Raw genomic sequence first — 15,354 nt, 5'->3', positions numbered from 1 at the left:
GAAGCAGCAGTAACAGAGAGGGGGCTGGGAGCGACGTGGAAAAACCTAGGGGGCACTGTGTTTCTGGCTGAGTAAGAAGCCTGATTTGCTCTCTTTAAAAGAAAAATTCCCCACAGACAGGATTATTAAGAGTATTCTTATTTGACATGGTTATTAATGAGGAGGAGGAGGGAGCAAATTGTACATTAATGAACTTCACAGACAATAATACTCTGAGAAGATCTGAGGGCTCCAGCAAGGACAGATCATTGGCCAAGTGGAGTGCTGTTGTTATGTTGACTGAAACCTCTAAACATTACATCCAATCCTCTCCAAAACCACTGGCCTCATGGGACAGACATCTTTTATTGCCAGTGAGTTTTTTTTAACTGGTCCCCATTGCCTCTTGTCCTGTTGGAAGGCAGCACTGAGAAGAGCATGGGCTCCTCCTCTTCATTCCTTTCCATCAGGTTATTTACACACATTGTGAAGTTCTTCCCTGAACCTTCTTAGCTTTAGGCTAGACAGTCCCAGTCTTAGCCTTTCCAGTCCCTTAATCACCTTCACGGTTCTCTGCTGGACTCAGTTTGGGAAGTAGCAGCACAAGAGGAGACAGCTCCCTGACAGCTGTCTTCCCCAGGCACAGGGCATTGTTGCACGGTTGATATGCTTAAGGCCAATGCTGTAACTTCCATATGGTCAGGACTGGAAGCTGCGGGAGTCAGAGGTGTTATCTCAGCAGAGGCGTGGCAGGAGCAGAGCAGAAGCATCATCTGGAAGGCAGCACCCCATGGAGGTGAATACAGAAAGCTGACAGTTCTTAATTGCTGCCCATATAGCAGGCAGAGCCTGGAGCTTGGGTGGCTGTGAGCAAGCAGGGAACATAGGGAGGAGAGCCCCAGGCAGGAGTGCTGGAGGTCCCAAGTGAGACAGAGATGAGAAGAGCCTGGGGAACTCAGGGTGCACACAGCAATTCGGGAGGCAGTACCATCCCGACAGGGAGCCATGTACCACCTCCTTCCCCAGGGTCTGTTCACCTTTGCTCAAGAGTCAAGGAGGAGTTGGGTGTTGAAGGTAAAGGCAACAGTCCTCCCTGTTGCTGAGCAAGCTGGAATAAAGCTGTGGTTGCCATCGAGTGTGGCTGAACTGGCTTGGAGAGTGGGAATGATGCAGGGGAGATGAATGCAGAGCTCCCAAATGCTAGAACATCTTCTCCACATCTTAGCTGAGCAATAAAATGAGACAAGCGCAGTTGGGTGAACAGCAGAAAGGTCCTGACATTTCAAAAATCCTTTTCTGTTTTGCCTTTAATCAATCTGTACTAAGCCTCAAATATGAAAAGAAGTGCTTAGGGCAAAGGTGAATTTAATTTTAAGAGTAAATTGCTTTGATGATTGTCAATTTGCCAAGATTTTTTCAGCCCAGAAATGGTATTATTTCCCAGGCTCCTGGCGTGGTCCTAAAGGTCACAGCTCACAACAACTCTCTTCCTTTCTATTGTTCATACAATAAAAGCTACAAGCATAAAGATGTTGCTGCTGCTTCTTGGTATCACTAGGTAAAAAAAAATCTCAACAATCTAAATTGTTTCATGTTCCTGGAGCTTTATTGTAAAGGTGTAACGAAAATGGACCATGAAAAGCTCATTGCCATTTTGCAAGATTACTATTTCACATGTATTTATCTCCCTTCCCTTCTCTATGCAGTAGAGTTCATGCTCCCTCCCAAACCAGTCCCATTACTTCTAAGTGAGAACTTCTACCCCATGTTCACAATGAAGGCTCTCCAAATTCTTTTCATAAAATACACAACTACAGTTTCATGGAGACTGGTGTAATGGAGAGAGGCATGTCCTCACCAGGCATCAAATCAAGAACAGTAAGATTTGTGTAGGTCCAGAACTGATCTCTAGTGGCATCTACACAATAGCCTTATACCAGATTCGGCTTCCCCCCCCCAACTATCGGCAGGTAGGAGATGAAGTATCATTACAGAATATTCCACAGCTGAGGTGTGTCAGCATTTTGGCGTCCTCTGTGAACTGACAGAACTTAAGCAGCGTGCACTATGTGGGTACAGCTTCCCAGACACAGGGCTAATAACCCTGTTCAGTAGTACGGTGCAAACCCGCTGAGCGCACACTGTAACTCCACTGTGCTTGATGGATGAAACCTGACGATGAGAGCCCAGCTGCTGCATGGACAATGCCATAAAACCCGAACACCTCGCCAGCACGGACCCAGCGCAGGCTTCTCGCCCAGCCCGCAGGGCCAGCGTGCTGCCTTGGTCTAACCGAGGGTCCAGACATAGCACCTCTCTGCCCTTTCCCCTTCCCAAGAACTGTGACCAGGTGTGACCTGAGCAGGCGCATCGCCCCGCGCACCTGGCACGCACCTCCCCAGTGTCCAGCCCGCTCACTGTAAGGGACCCTGCCCGAGGCACCTCGGCGCTGCCTCCCTGACAGCGCTCTCACACAGCCCCATCCCAACCGCTCCGCGCACGGCTCCTCACACAACCCCATCCCAAATAATTTAATCCCGGGCCCTGCGCCTGCGCTAAGGTCGAGTGCGTTTCCGCTTCCCCAGCGGCCGCCCGGGAAGGAGGGAGGCGGCCGCATCCCGGCTGCTCTCCCCGGAACCTGCGCATGAGCACCGCATCTCGCCTCCCGCCCTTCCCTCCTCTTTCTCCTCCTCCTCCTTCCTCTCCTTCTGCTCCAGCTCCGCGAGGGCCCGGCCGCCGCTCCGCGCCCCGTCTCGCCCCGGGGATGCACTGCTCGGCGGCCGCTCGTAGGAGCTGCGCGGCGGGCGGGGAGCGGGATGGAGGTGGAGGAGGCATTCCCGCTGGTGGGGCAGATGGGCCCTTATCAAGTGTACCTGTGCGTTCTGCTGGCCGTGCTCCTCCAGGTGAGAGGCCGCCCTTCCCGCCCGCTCTTGTCCCGAGGGGGAAGCGGTGCCGGGAGGGCAATGCTCTGGGTGCAGTGGACAGCTGTTCCCAAGGTGTTGGGTGGATGTCCATGCGGTGAGTGCTGCCTGGTGCGAAGGCTGGTGTGGGAGGGCTTCTGCTGAGGGCTGCTGGTGGCAGTAACAAGTCTTCCCCTCTGGGTCTGTCCTGCAGTATCGTGCTGCGCTCCTGGGACACAGGTGACCTCTGCCCAAAGGCAGTGCTCAGTTCTGCAGAGTGTATTTGGGGCAAGCAGCTGATGCTCTCTGTGCCGCATTGCCTGAGTGGTTACACCTTGTGTCACTCGTGGAACATATTAGGAGCTGGTCAGGTGAAGGGCTGGGTGAAGTTCAACCGAGGCTTCCATGACCTGGACTGGACAACATTGACTTCTGTGAGAAGCTCTGCTGGGAATCCTGCGCAACCTGGAGTTAATGGCCTAGACTGGGGATTTCTAGGTTGCATGTGGTTTGATTGTCACTGATAAAGTGACAGGTGGCCACTGAGACCTCTGTGTGCAGAAGCTCTCATGTAACCAGCTGACAGGTGTTGATTGCTTATGGTGCTTTAATTAGCCTCGACTTAACTCTTGGAATACAGGGACAGTGTCTCCATTAGTTATTTGGATGAAGCCCTACATTTTGAGTAGTCAGGTTTGGGAGATACAAATCTGGAACTCTCTTAAATTTTGTGATAAAAGTGGAGTCCAAAGTAACAGTAGAGTGCTAGAAGAGAGCACTCTTCTAGTGCTCTAGAAGAGACTCTCTTTGGAGAGCGTTTCAGAGATTGCATGAGCAAGTGATGTGCTCTGCAGCCATGTTTGTTGCCTTTCAGTTTTGCTTCATCTTTGTGAGGACAGGAAAGAAGGAAGGAAGGAAGACAAGAATAATAAGTACACCTTCACAGTCAGGCCTAGGACTGAAGTATGGTTTGAATGTGGCAAAAGTCTGGTTTACTCCATGTTAGCATCAAAATCTTCATTGTCATGAATTCAGCTAGGCTGACAAGTGCTGGGTTACTTCCACTGTGGAAGTTTAATGGTTGCAGGAAGGAAGAGGGGAACTTAACTGTCCTCCCACCTCTGCTGACCCATATTTTGTAGTAATCAAGAACTTCCAGTCATGAGCTGTGAGACTGAAGATGTCTTCTCCTGGCAAACCCTAGTTCCCCTAGACTGACCGAAATATTAAGAAGCTTTATGAGATGACCAAAGAAATTTCAGATGCCCAGTCCTGTTGGATGGGAACTCTGTACTTGGTTGTAAAGTTACAATGATAATCAGCAAAAGCTTTGTAGGGTTCTATTTCCTTGTACTGTTTTTTTTTTCTTTTTTTTTTTTTTTTTACTGATTTAGCTATTTAATTCCTTAATATTAGACATTGCTTAGAGCTTGTTCTGCTGGCTGGCTGGCTAGCTAGAAAATGTATATGTTCACTGAAGATTAGGAATCAAGGAAGCAATAGTTACTTTTTCTTCCAGTGCTGGTCGTGTTCTGGAATGTACTGCAAACCCTGACAAGTGCTCTGTGTTTTCAGAATTTTAAGTAGTATGGGTCAGCTGTTCTGTAATGTTTGTGTTCGTTTGTTTTGTTTTTAATGGATTAACTTGCATTTCTCATGGGAGAAGTAAACAGAAGGATCTTTGCAAATCGTGGAACTAATTCAGAATAACTAAAGAAGGAAAGATAGCAGGTTTGCAGGTCTGCTTTTTTTTCTTCTCATGTTATCTTTAATTCTTGAACTGTACCAATGAGGATAGTCCTCTGACTGGTAGGTTTTCTTCAGATCATGCAGGCACAGGCATCTGTAAAGAATTTAGATGTGAAGCTTGTTGTCTTTCAGTTCATGAATAGATGTGGACTTTTTCAACTGGTTTCTGCTTGGGTGGTTGATTGCTTTTTGTGTTCCTTTGTTGGTGCCAAGTTATGTAGTGTGTCACTGGGATGTGCGAGAGCAAGACTGAAGGCAGATTTCACAACTGGTGTCAGTGTTTTGTCTGGTCCAGCCTTTGGAGGATGGACCCGAAGGTAAGTAATGTATCGTGTGTGTGGTGTAGATCTAAGTAGTCGTGGGCTCCTTTAGTGGATTAGATGCAGCATATGGCAGCAGAATGAGAACTCCTGGTAGTCTATGTCACTGGCTGTGCCACAGACTGATTATTCCATTTTATTGCTAGTTTCCTTGTCCCTTTCCATGTGCTCCCTCAGTTGGCCTATATTTTCATATTGGCCTGTAGGTATAAAACATATTTTTACATTCTTAAAGATAAGAATACCTGATGTGTGAAAAATATTTGTCTGCTGTGTCAAGTCCCTTCATCTTTGTTGCCAATATCCAGAGTTTAGACTCTGTGCTTTCCTTTCCCAGTAAGATTCCCAGCAGGTGCACTTGCTTTCTTTGTGGGCTTTTGTGCTTTTTCATCTCTGCATGTTACTAATCTCTTTGAGTTTCATACTTTATAAGTACTTCCCCTCATTTTAGTGGGGTTTTTTTAAATATAAATTTCTACAGTAAGCTACTTCCACCATGTAGTCTTACTGATATGCCAATGTATCTGGTCTCTGAATTCTAATTACAGACATGGTTTAGCTTCTTTGAGGCAAACTCTACCAAACAATTCTGTGTATAGGGGTGCACATGAGTCCATTTTCACGTGGGCTTGAGTGAACTAGTTCTTAATATGTGGAATGAGCTTACTGACAATTCTGACAAAAACCTCCAGGTTGCTTGCAATTAGAAAAATGTTCTTCTATGTTATCAGTGTAAAACTAGATTAAGTATAAGTCTTGCAGGCTCCTTCTTTCATCTTCCCTGATTTCTGTTATTCCTCTGCTATCTGCTGCTGTTATTTGTTAACCTGCTGAGCTGTTACTGTGTTAAGGTATGCCTGGCTTATCCACTACCAGCTTAACAGGAATTTGGAAGATCTTTAGGTATATTCTGTAGCAGTGGTTGCTAACTTTATAATGGACTGACAACAGCTACTGTAGAGAAAAAAATTTCCAAATTATCTGGAATTACACAAAGACCGGACTTACCTGAAGAATGTGAAGATTGACTAATGATGTGAATTTGAGGCTGGATTAATCCTGCATTTCTAGTATACCTTTAAAAAAGTGTGGAAGAAACAAAGGGAGCTGACAACACTTAAAATACTTAGGAGTTTATTTTGAGCTAAAAGTGAGTACTTGATACCTGTTGATTACTGGTTGTCGCAATCTTTTGAAGAAATTATGTTGAAGTATTATTAAAGAATAGTCTTGGTGTTTGTTGAGTGTGTGTAGCAACGTGAGACAAAATCCCACACCTTGATCAGACACTTAAGAGCACACAAACATATTTAAAAATGAAAAGTTTCTTTGTCTCTTGTGATTCAAAATATGTGGTTGAACGAGTCTGCCCTTTGCCAGTGAATCCGAGCCACAGGATTGCCCAAGTCCAAACTGAGAATGGAAATGTGCTCTTACTGTATTTCTACTGAAAGGCTTTTAAAAACATGTTTAAGTTTAAAAGGGAGTTCTTGTTTGCGCAGCTGAAAAAGGCTTTGCCTTAATTTGAGTAATGTGCATTGCCCAGCAATATGGATAATTACCAAGGGTGGCTGTTCCATCCATCTTGGGAACTCCTTACTAACAGAAAGGAGGATGTAAAAACAGTTAAGATAGTTTTATCAAGTTGCTTGAATTATACCTTTGCTTTGAAACAAACTATTTGTGATGCAGTGCAGCTGTAATGAGTGGTGTTGCTAGCATCACTTTACCTTTGACAACAATATCGTGTATGACTTCTATCATTACAATATTCCAGTGCAGAAAGATGGTCTTTAATTGTCCCATCTGCACAAATGTTTTGAGGGAAAGCTCATTCTGGGGCATGTGGCTTAAGTAAGGCAGGCTTCCACATTCCAGATCTCTAGAAATAATTCAGAAGAAATAGTGTGTGTCTTCAGACAGGATGCAGATGTGATCCCCTATGTAGCCTTGCTTAATTGTTTCTTGACATTTCTTATCTACACCCTGTACATACTCTACCTCTTTTAATGGCATGAGACATCACGCTGTAGTTGCAATGACAGTCATGAAATACTTTGTCAGTGAATCTTCTTTTAATATTTACATTTGCATTAATCTCTTAAACTGTTCTTTGAACTAGCCAGATTTGATCTGACATTGAACAGCTTATTCCCAGTCCTTGACGATGTATGCTATTCAGACTTTATCTGAGCAGGAAAAGCAAAACAAATTGGAAATATAATGAACAATTTAAAATTAAGGAACGAGGGGCATACTACACAAATTGCATTACAACTGATGGCGTATTGTGCTGCAGTTGTTACAGGGGCATCATGACAGGTATGGTGTTTATCCAAAGTTACTTGTGCTGTAACTTAGACACAATTCAGCTACAAGTGTCTGTAAGTAAGTGAGCAATGTGGCAGGTGCAAAAAGGATTTTCAGAATTTCTGTGTAACCTTTTTTGAGTTTGATTACCTCAGTGTTCAGGGGTTTTTTTGTATGTCTGTGGGAGAAGAGTTTCAAGTCCCTCTGATTCTCAATAAAGCAGATGCAGAATGTGTGTCAGACATGTGCAGCCACTTCTGTGGGGGAGAGGTTTCAAATGTGGCATGAGTACAAACAAAAGAAGTAGGGACCGAAATGTTCTTCTTGAGGAAAGCTTTGTATTCCCACGTCTTTTTGTGCATTGTATCTTACTCAGAACATGCTTATGCTGAAGGATGGTGTTGCTTTCCTTGTAAATGTGATGAAGGCTTTTAGAGTACTTGCATCACTGCATATAAATCCTTGATCTGGTATAGCATACTTCTGTTTGGGAGGACAAATAAATGAGGTGGGTATGAGTATGTAAACTATTGATGCGTAAAGATGTGCTGCTACTCATTTAGCTAAGAATATTTCCATCTGAAAGTTGATGGAACTTCTAAGTGAAGACAAATCCTACCATTTACTTCAACTGGGTGGGGGAAATCTTTCAAGAAAAAAAGGTAGTTCTTTGTTCATGTGTGACATTTGATTTCAGTGGTGCTAACCAACAATCCTTGGTCTCTTAGTCCTTTACTTCTTTCATATCCATAACTAACTGTCCCTTAAGAGAGACAATCACCTACCTTTAATGATACCACATTTATAACCTTTAAAAACATGAATGCAGCTGATGCAGACATTGTGCTATTTTCTGCAGAAAACCTGAACTAACAATGCTGGGCTGTAACATGCCTTATTAGGAATGGGGTCCTTAACTCTCAGATACAGCACAGAAGTCTGGATGCTAACAACAGCTTCCTTACCGATTACTTTGAAATAGCTAACTTGCTTTTGTTTGGTTTTTTTCCAAAATAATTCTTAGTGGAGGGAAGGTAAAAATACCTAATCAGCTGCTGACATCTTCATCTTCCCTCCAAGTTATGTTGTGTCTTAATCAAACCACAGAGCAAGCTTGGGGTAGAGAAGAAATGTTAGTTATAACTCTAAGACCTTCCCTTCTTTAGCTGCATCCAAACTGCAAAGCACATGCAATTGAGCTCATATTTAAGTGTTTTTAAGTGTCATTTGCAGTTGCTGGGTGTTCTTGATCTTCTAATGACCACAACATTCACTCTGACACTAAACCAGACATTCTGTGCATGGGTATCTGTATCAACACCTCTACTCAGCTTTTGCGATTTAACTTAGAAGGCCGACATCAGCTTCTGTGCAGTTCAGTCCGAGAAGATGCCTGTTCAATGTGCTGTTGTGAAGACCTTAACAGAATTATTGTTGATGGGCATAGCAAGAAGCATGAGTTTTGGGAGAGGCACAAAGTAGGCATTCTGAAGGCTTACCAACAGAGGGAAGGTAGCAGAGTATTCTGCCTATTTAAAAAAAAAAAAAAAACAAAAGCAACCCCAAAAGCAAACCAAAACCCAACTTTTTTTTTTTTTAGAGGAAGGTGGCTACATACTGTGTAGAGTGAAGTTGTCAGAAGGAAATTGCTCTGGGCTCTTTACTGGAGCTGTGGCTGAATGCCTTGATTTTTGCAAAGTCTTTTTAACAACGGGGAAGGGAAGGTGCCTGGGAGGCACTGTGCCAATAGTGATTGTCGTCTTTGTGTAGGCTGTGGGTAAAACATACGGGGAGATGTTTTCAGATTATTAATAATAAAGTTATTAGGTATAATGTTTGGTGCAATGGGATGGTATTTAGATTCAGTGGGAGCTGAAGCAATCCCATCTTCTGCTATTTGCCTTTCAGCCCGGCAAACTACAATCCATCTAGCCAGTCTGTCCTCTGAGCGCCCTTGGAAGAGCAGCCTGGGAGTTAACAGGCATAATTCTACTAGGTAGCAAACACTGTGGGTTAAAAATATTTGTATTATGACACATTATTTCCCATTCCTTCTTTCCTGCCTCTGTGTACACACAGTTTCTAACTTCCTGTGTTTTATAGGCAATAAATTACCTGTGTTTTTCCACTAGGAATATCAAGGCACTTCTCACTGACACGTTGCCATTTTAGAGGCTCTAATTTCCTTTCCTCTTGGGTGAGAGAATTAGTAGGTGTGTAACTGAACTCAGAATAGTTGTTTCCAACTTGAATGAGATAGTTGCTCCTTATTTCTGACATAGATAAAGTTTTGTGTTCTCAAATATCTTTGTTATTTTAACTGGAGCAGTTAATATAATTACTTCTGCAAGATAGCGCTTCATGTGTATTGTTTGCATTAAGCAAAACCTCTGTTTGCTTTTTCCAAGTGTTAGCCCAGTGGGACTGGAGTCCATCTGGAGCAATAACATCTGTTTTTTAGGTCTCGTCTGTTTACAGTTTGATCTCTGACTAAGTTTGCAATTTAACCTGGTTAAACATTGTGTTCACTTGGTCATTTTCAGGCTCAGGATGAAAGAGTATTAAGAATTTGCCTTGGAAGGCTCAGTGAAACTTTTGAGATCTTCATATAGGGGAAGATGGAAAGAGTTGTATGTATAGCTTATCAGACTTTGTGGTGTGATGTTTAGTTACTGGTGTCTTAAAAATAGATAAATACCAGAGTTCTTTCATGTATTTTAATTTGTAGACCCCTGATGGACTTCCTACTGAAGGAGTTAAGAGCTTTTACAGTAAATTTAAGAATGCTGAAATTTGTAATTCTTAATTATTTTTCTGAACACTTTTGAGAAATAATTCTGGGAATTCTGAGGCCTATAGGCTCTGAGCTTAAAATCAGTGGTTTAGTAAGTTCCACGATGAATCTGGAAAAATATATCTTTTCAGCTCTGGAGCATCATGTTGTTCTGAAATAGTAGTAAACAGAAGATATTTTTCAGTTTAAAAAAACCCACAAACAAAACACAAGTAGATCTAATTGCTTACCCTCAGACATGTCCTTAAAATTAATAAATAAATCAAAGTAGCTTGTACAAATGGCAGCATTGTCCTTTAGTCTGGATACTTAAACAAAAACTTTGGAAGTACTCAGTAAATTACCAAGTTAAATGCTTTAGCCAAGAATATGCTCTTACAGTCTTAGGAAAACTGCCTCTGTGGGACCAGGATGCTCACCCAGTATTCCTTGGCAGTGTCCCGAAACAGCATGCAAAGATGAGGACTTTGATCTCTTAAAATACTGCCTGTGACTCAGGTAAGTTCATAGCCAACACAGGCTGGAAATTATGGAAAGAAAGAGGGTCAAACATGAAATGTAGACAAAAGAATAATCATGCTTGTGGAAACAGGACTAAACCATGATACTTGTCAGCCCACAGTTCCTGCTTTCTTTTTGCCAGCAGTTGCTGACTTTTTTTTTCCTGTTATCCTATAATGCCATTGAGACAGTCCAATCCTGGGCTGCTTTGCATTGAATACATAAATTGGAATAGGACCTTACAGCGCTTCCTTACTTTGTCCTGTTGTAAGTCCTTTTCCTCATAGGAAGAGGGGAGTGGCACTTTCGATGTGATATTGGTGAAACCATATAGCTGGTATTTGACTGCAGAGCCTTGGCGCTTGATTGCACATGAATGTAGTTTGACTTCCTTGAATATTCCTATTGAAGCAGAGGTAGTGTTAATAGTGTTTTTTGTAATTTTGGTTCATATGTGTTGCCTTGTTTCTCTAGCTTATCTGTCTGTGAGCTCTCTTTTTGCCTTGTGTTTTTAAAGGCAGAAAAATAACACTTCCAGCTTCATTGTTCGTGTTCAGAGGCCTGTCGACCTGTGATGTGAGTGAGGGTGCTGTGTTCCCTTGGCTCTGTCAGACAGAGATGTGTACCTCTGACTGAGTCACTTGGACTGCTGTTGCAGAAAGCTTGTGCAATGAAGGTATTTGCTCTTCAGATGCCAGTGTTTGCCCCTGGAAAGTAAAGCAGCCCTTGTCTGTGTATGGCAGCAGTCACCTGACTAATGGGCACATGCTTCTGCCAGGCTGAGCAGGAGCAACAAATCCTTGCTGCTGCCACTGCCCACCAAAATAACACTGAGTGTGAAACAGAGCTGAGAGGTGTATGTTTGGATATTTGGAACACGAAGGGGAAGCTAGAGGGATATTTTCCACAAACCTGTAGGAGGGGAGGCTCTAAGAGTTGGCATCTGCTGTGCAGAGTTTGTCTTCATTGTAGATGTTAAAGAATTTCTAGAATGAAGTTATGTAAGGTTTTGGACAGACTTTGGCCTTTTTGCTGTGGATTCTGGAGGCCAGCAATTTCAGGCTGAAAAACTCTAAACTGTGTAGGTTTTCTCTGTGCTCTGCAGAAACCCTAAATTCTTTCAAAATCTCTGTCTGCTCTGTCATTGATAAGTCACAGGTAATAACCAACAATGGTTCCATTCTTCATGGGAAATATTCCCTCTCAGACTGGGTCTGGGCTTGGTAAGTAACTGAGATGTGATGTTCTTCTGCACATGGGGGTTCTTTGCTTTAACTATGACAGCCTTTCCTTCTCTCTTATGGTGTTCTCTTACCATGCCACCAAGAAGGGAAGAATAGTTTCGTAGAGGAATATGTTGTCAGCAGCAAATAATAATTTTGCAGTAAGAAGACATTTTAGGGCTTTTCTACATAGGAGTTATTGAGGAGAAAAAATAATGTGAATTTAAAGCCATATCACCCTTTAGAAATGACTTGGAGCAGATGAGATCATCAGATTTTCAGAAATTAGGTTGCCCTCCAGCTTTTCAGCTGTTTGTCATGGGTTCAGAAGAAATTACTCTAATCCTGAACTGTAACCGTGTCTTTATCAAAGGCCAGAGCAAGGTCATTCATTGTTCTTCCTTAATTTGTCTTTCCTCAGGGTGCAGTTTTAATGTTTCTGTATTCCAAAGGTCAGAAGTTACTGTCTTACTCATTTTTTTGTTCAGCAGTGAATGCTTCAGCTGATACTTGTCTAGAATGACCAGGCTAGTTGGGAATTGCTGATGAGCTGACTAAAAACGTTGAAAGCTCCTCTTCCTAGAATTGAAGTCTTGCTTTTGTTTTTTCATTTGTGCTTCATAATGGGTAAATTATGAGCACTAAAAGACTTTCTTAAATTATTTTTGTGTTCGTTTTCACTATACACAAGTGAAGCTTTAAATTCATTCTCCCCCTTCCTTGCTAGTCTTATTAGAGATTCTACATCTTTCTTGCATATAATTTATTATGAAAACGAACATCAGGAAAGCTGGTCAAGACATGTCAGCCACTTCTATTAATAATAATTTTAAGTTAATTTCAAAATCAGTTAGTGAAATAGCTTTGACTGGCTAACTAAAATCCCTTCTACTTAACGGGGAATGTGAAAGTTCACAGGTTATTAGGGCATTGCCTTTTAATAAATTCCCTAACACCACAGTCTTCTAATTTAGGCAGACTATAAAATTTTAACCTAAAGAGAATTTTAACAAACAGGAGAAACCTCAACTAACAGAACTCTAAGCATCGCATCATCAGTGACTGTGAGTGGGTGCCTTGTCCCCATGTGCTTGGTATTCATCTTGATTAATACAGATCAGTGTAGGGAATTTGGTAGGGAACTGTTAACATCCATATAGAGCCAATTAAAATGTTCTATGAATAGGAACTATAGACTAAATGACATATATTTGGCTTGACTTGGGTTACAGAACAAATGAAAAATGAAGGGCTTTGTTTGCCGCAGTGCATATAATGTAGCCATTTTATATTTTATACAGCTGTTATATAACATTTCTATTTGATTTGTTAGTGTTTTGTGTTGTTCACCAGTCTGCACAACTATGTTACTGTTAAGTGCAAGCATTTAGAATTCTTAAAGGAGGAATCTTCAGATTCATTAGCACAACTCTTACTTAAATGAAAACTTTATTTTGTAATTAAGCCTAAAGTTTCCTTCATCATGTTTTTAAGATCACATCTAGAAACTATTTCTGACCTTCAGAATTGTAAATGAATTTTTGGGGGTGTTTTGTGGGCTTTGGTTTGTTTCCACAATGAAATTAATAGGGTTTACTGTATCTCTTACCCAAAATACAAGGCAGGTGTTTACTAGGAAGGAGAATTTTGTGTCAGCAGTGACTTAGTGAACTTGAGTATAGAACAGTACTATTTGATAACATCAAAACACGTCTCCATCTTCATATGGTTTGCTGATTGCACAAACCAGTTGAAAGTATTTCTATCTTTGTGATATCCTTGGTTGCTGCAGCCACTAGGATGCTTAAGGCTGATTGTTGGTTTTTTTAATCGAAAAAAGCCCTGTAGTGTTTCTTCATGTGCCTGCAATCGCTTATTTTTCTATTCAGTTTTCTGTAGCTAGAATGGGTTTCACCTAGAGTAAAAATGAAAAGTGTTACGTTTTCCTTCTTTAAACCAAGTGCCTTGAGGACTTCATTTCCTGATCTACTTCAAAAGTATGTTTATTATTTCACAAGACAAAAGCAAGGATGTTTTCCCTTAGTCCTGACACATAAGTGTCTGAGCGAGTCAGAGGAGGGATGCACCACACATCATGACCTGTAATTCTCATTTCTCAGTAATTTCAAGCTGTTCTTGAGAGTACCGTATCCACATATCCCTAGCAACATGGCCGCTCAGCTTTTTAAAACCTCTTTTCCCATGTGATTTAGTCCTTGCCTTCTTTCCCAGATGAGTTCTTTTACTTTTCATTGTTGTTGATTTAGAAGTTGTTCTTTAGCTTAAATAAATAGCAGTTAACTGTTTTTTTCCCAATTTCTTCTGATATTTGATAATTTTAATGGAAAATGGAAGAAGAATTATTTAAAAAAAATATTTATCTACCTGCTGTTACTAAAGTAGCAGTTTCTCATGTAGAATACAAAAAGGGGCTGATGGGGAAAAATGCTTTTCAGGGGGGCTCTGTTTCAGTTTAATAATAATTCTCATTTAGATCTGCGTGTAACTCCAGCTGCTCAGCTGTTGTACAGAACAGAGCAGTATTATCTGGTGTTGCTTCTGTCAGAATTTAGAGGTCCTCAGGCTGCTTTTTTTGTACCTATGGTCCTCCCAGTTTTGGCAATTATTTGTGTAGCAGCCTTCAAAGAGAACACACTTCTTGTGGATACATTCTTCCCAAGAACATGGGGAGGAGTTGCTGGGAGCAGAGCAGGGACTGTTCAGGCGGTGCCTAAGTAGGGTTTATGGAATGGAGAGGGTTGGAATGAGGGTTTTTTATGGAGGAAGGGTGGTTTTTTTTGTTTGTTTGTTTTGTCAAGAACCATTGTGCCGTGTTACAGTTCCTCAGTGAGGGCTTGAGACGAAGCAGTTTTATTTGAAGAGTGTGTAGTGTTGTTACTAGCAACTCCTTTCGTCTCTCTGAAGACTTAATGATCCGTCTTCTGTTGCAGAATTTGTGCCACTTCTATGTTCAAACAGGTCTCAAACCACCAGATTTTAAACTGTAGCTGTAATGTGACCTATGAATGTTCTTCTGAGCAAGCAGCAGTAACCCAGCTCTACACCAGGCTTGAACTGTCTGGGTTTCCAGCAGTTTTATTTATTCTTTCCTACACAAAAGGTGCTGTTGATCACTATTTAGACCTTGTGTGTATCTGTAAATGTGTAGGTATATAAAAAATGCATATGTGTGTTCACATGGTTGTCTCTTCTGAGAGTAAAACAGGTCCACAGAAGATAGACAGCCAGCAAGGAATTTTGTTAAAACTGGGAAAGATTAGGTATGAAACCATGGGGAGATCTATTCCAAATACCAAATTAGAGGGAAGTGAACAACACAGGTGGAAGGAGAGGATATAAGAGTAATGTACTTGCATTAAAGAATAGGGGTTTTTTCCTCCTCAGGACTTCTAATGACTCTTCCTCCATCCAGGATCTGTACCTGCTGTGGGTGGGAGTTTGGGGCCCTCTGACTGAGTGAAAGGTGTCAGTAGGGGAACTTCTCTCAAATATCCAACACATAAAACGTGCAAGAACCACTTTGTTAAAGCTGTGGTTCTTCAGTGTGTGCTGTTTGA

At 41.8% G+C, this 15,354-nt stretch overlaps 1 protein-coding gene across 3 annotated transcripts in view; it reads left to right on the top strand.

The window, feature by feature from the left end:
- Window positions 1-2,577: 2,577 nt before the first annotated feature.
- The window catches only part of SLC22A15 (solute carrier family 22 member 15), a 45,387-nt gene continuing 32,610 nt past the window's right edge, over window positions 2,578-15,354 (top strand). For 2 of the 3 annotated variants that reach the window (XM_048293918.1, XM_048293919.1), the window contains exon 1: window positions 2,578-2,882. In XM_048293918.1, the coding sequence (XP_048149875.1) occupies window positions 2,796-2,882 (87 nt within the window). In that variant the 5' untranslated portion in view covers window positions 2,578-2,795. The remainder of the gene's footprint in view (window positions 2,883-15,354) is intronic. The other variant, XM_048293920.1, reaches the window with a different exon arrangement.

Source organism: Corvus hawaiiensis, chromosome 2 (assembly GCF_020740725.1).
Source record: "Corvus hawaiiensis isolate bCorHaw1 chromosome 2, bCorHaw1.pri.cur, whole genome shotgun sequence".
Classification (NCBI taxonomy): domain Eukaryota; kingdom Metazoa; phylum Chordata; class Aves; order Passeriformes; family Corvidae; genus Corvus; species Corvus hawaiiensis.
The sequence above is the reverse complement of the archived record's forward strand: the minus strand, read 5'-3'. Positions and strand labels throughout refer to the sequence as shown.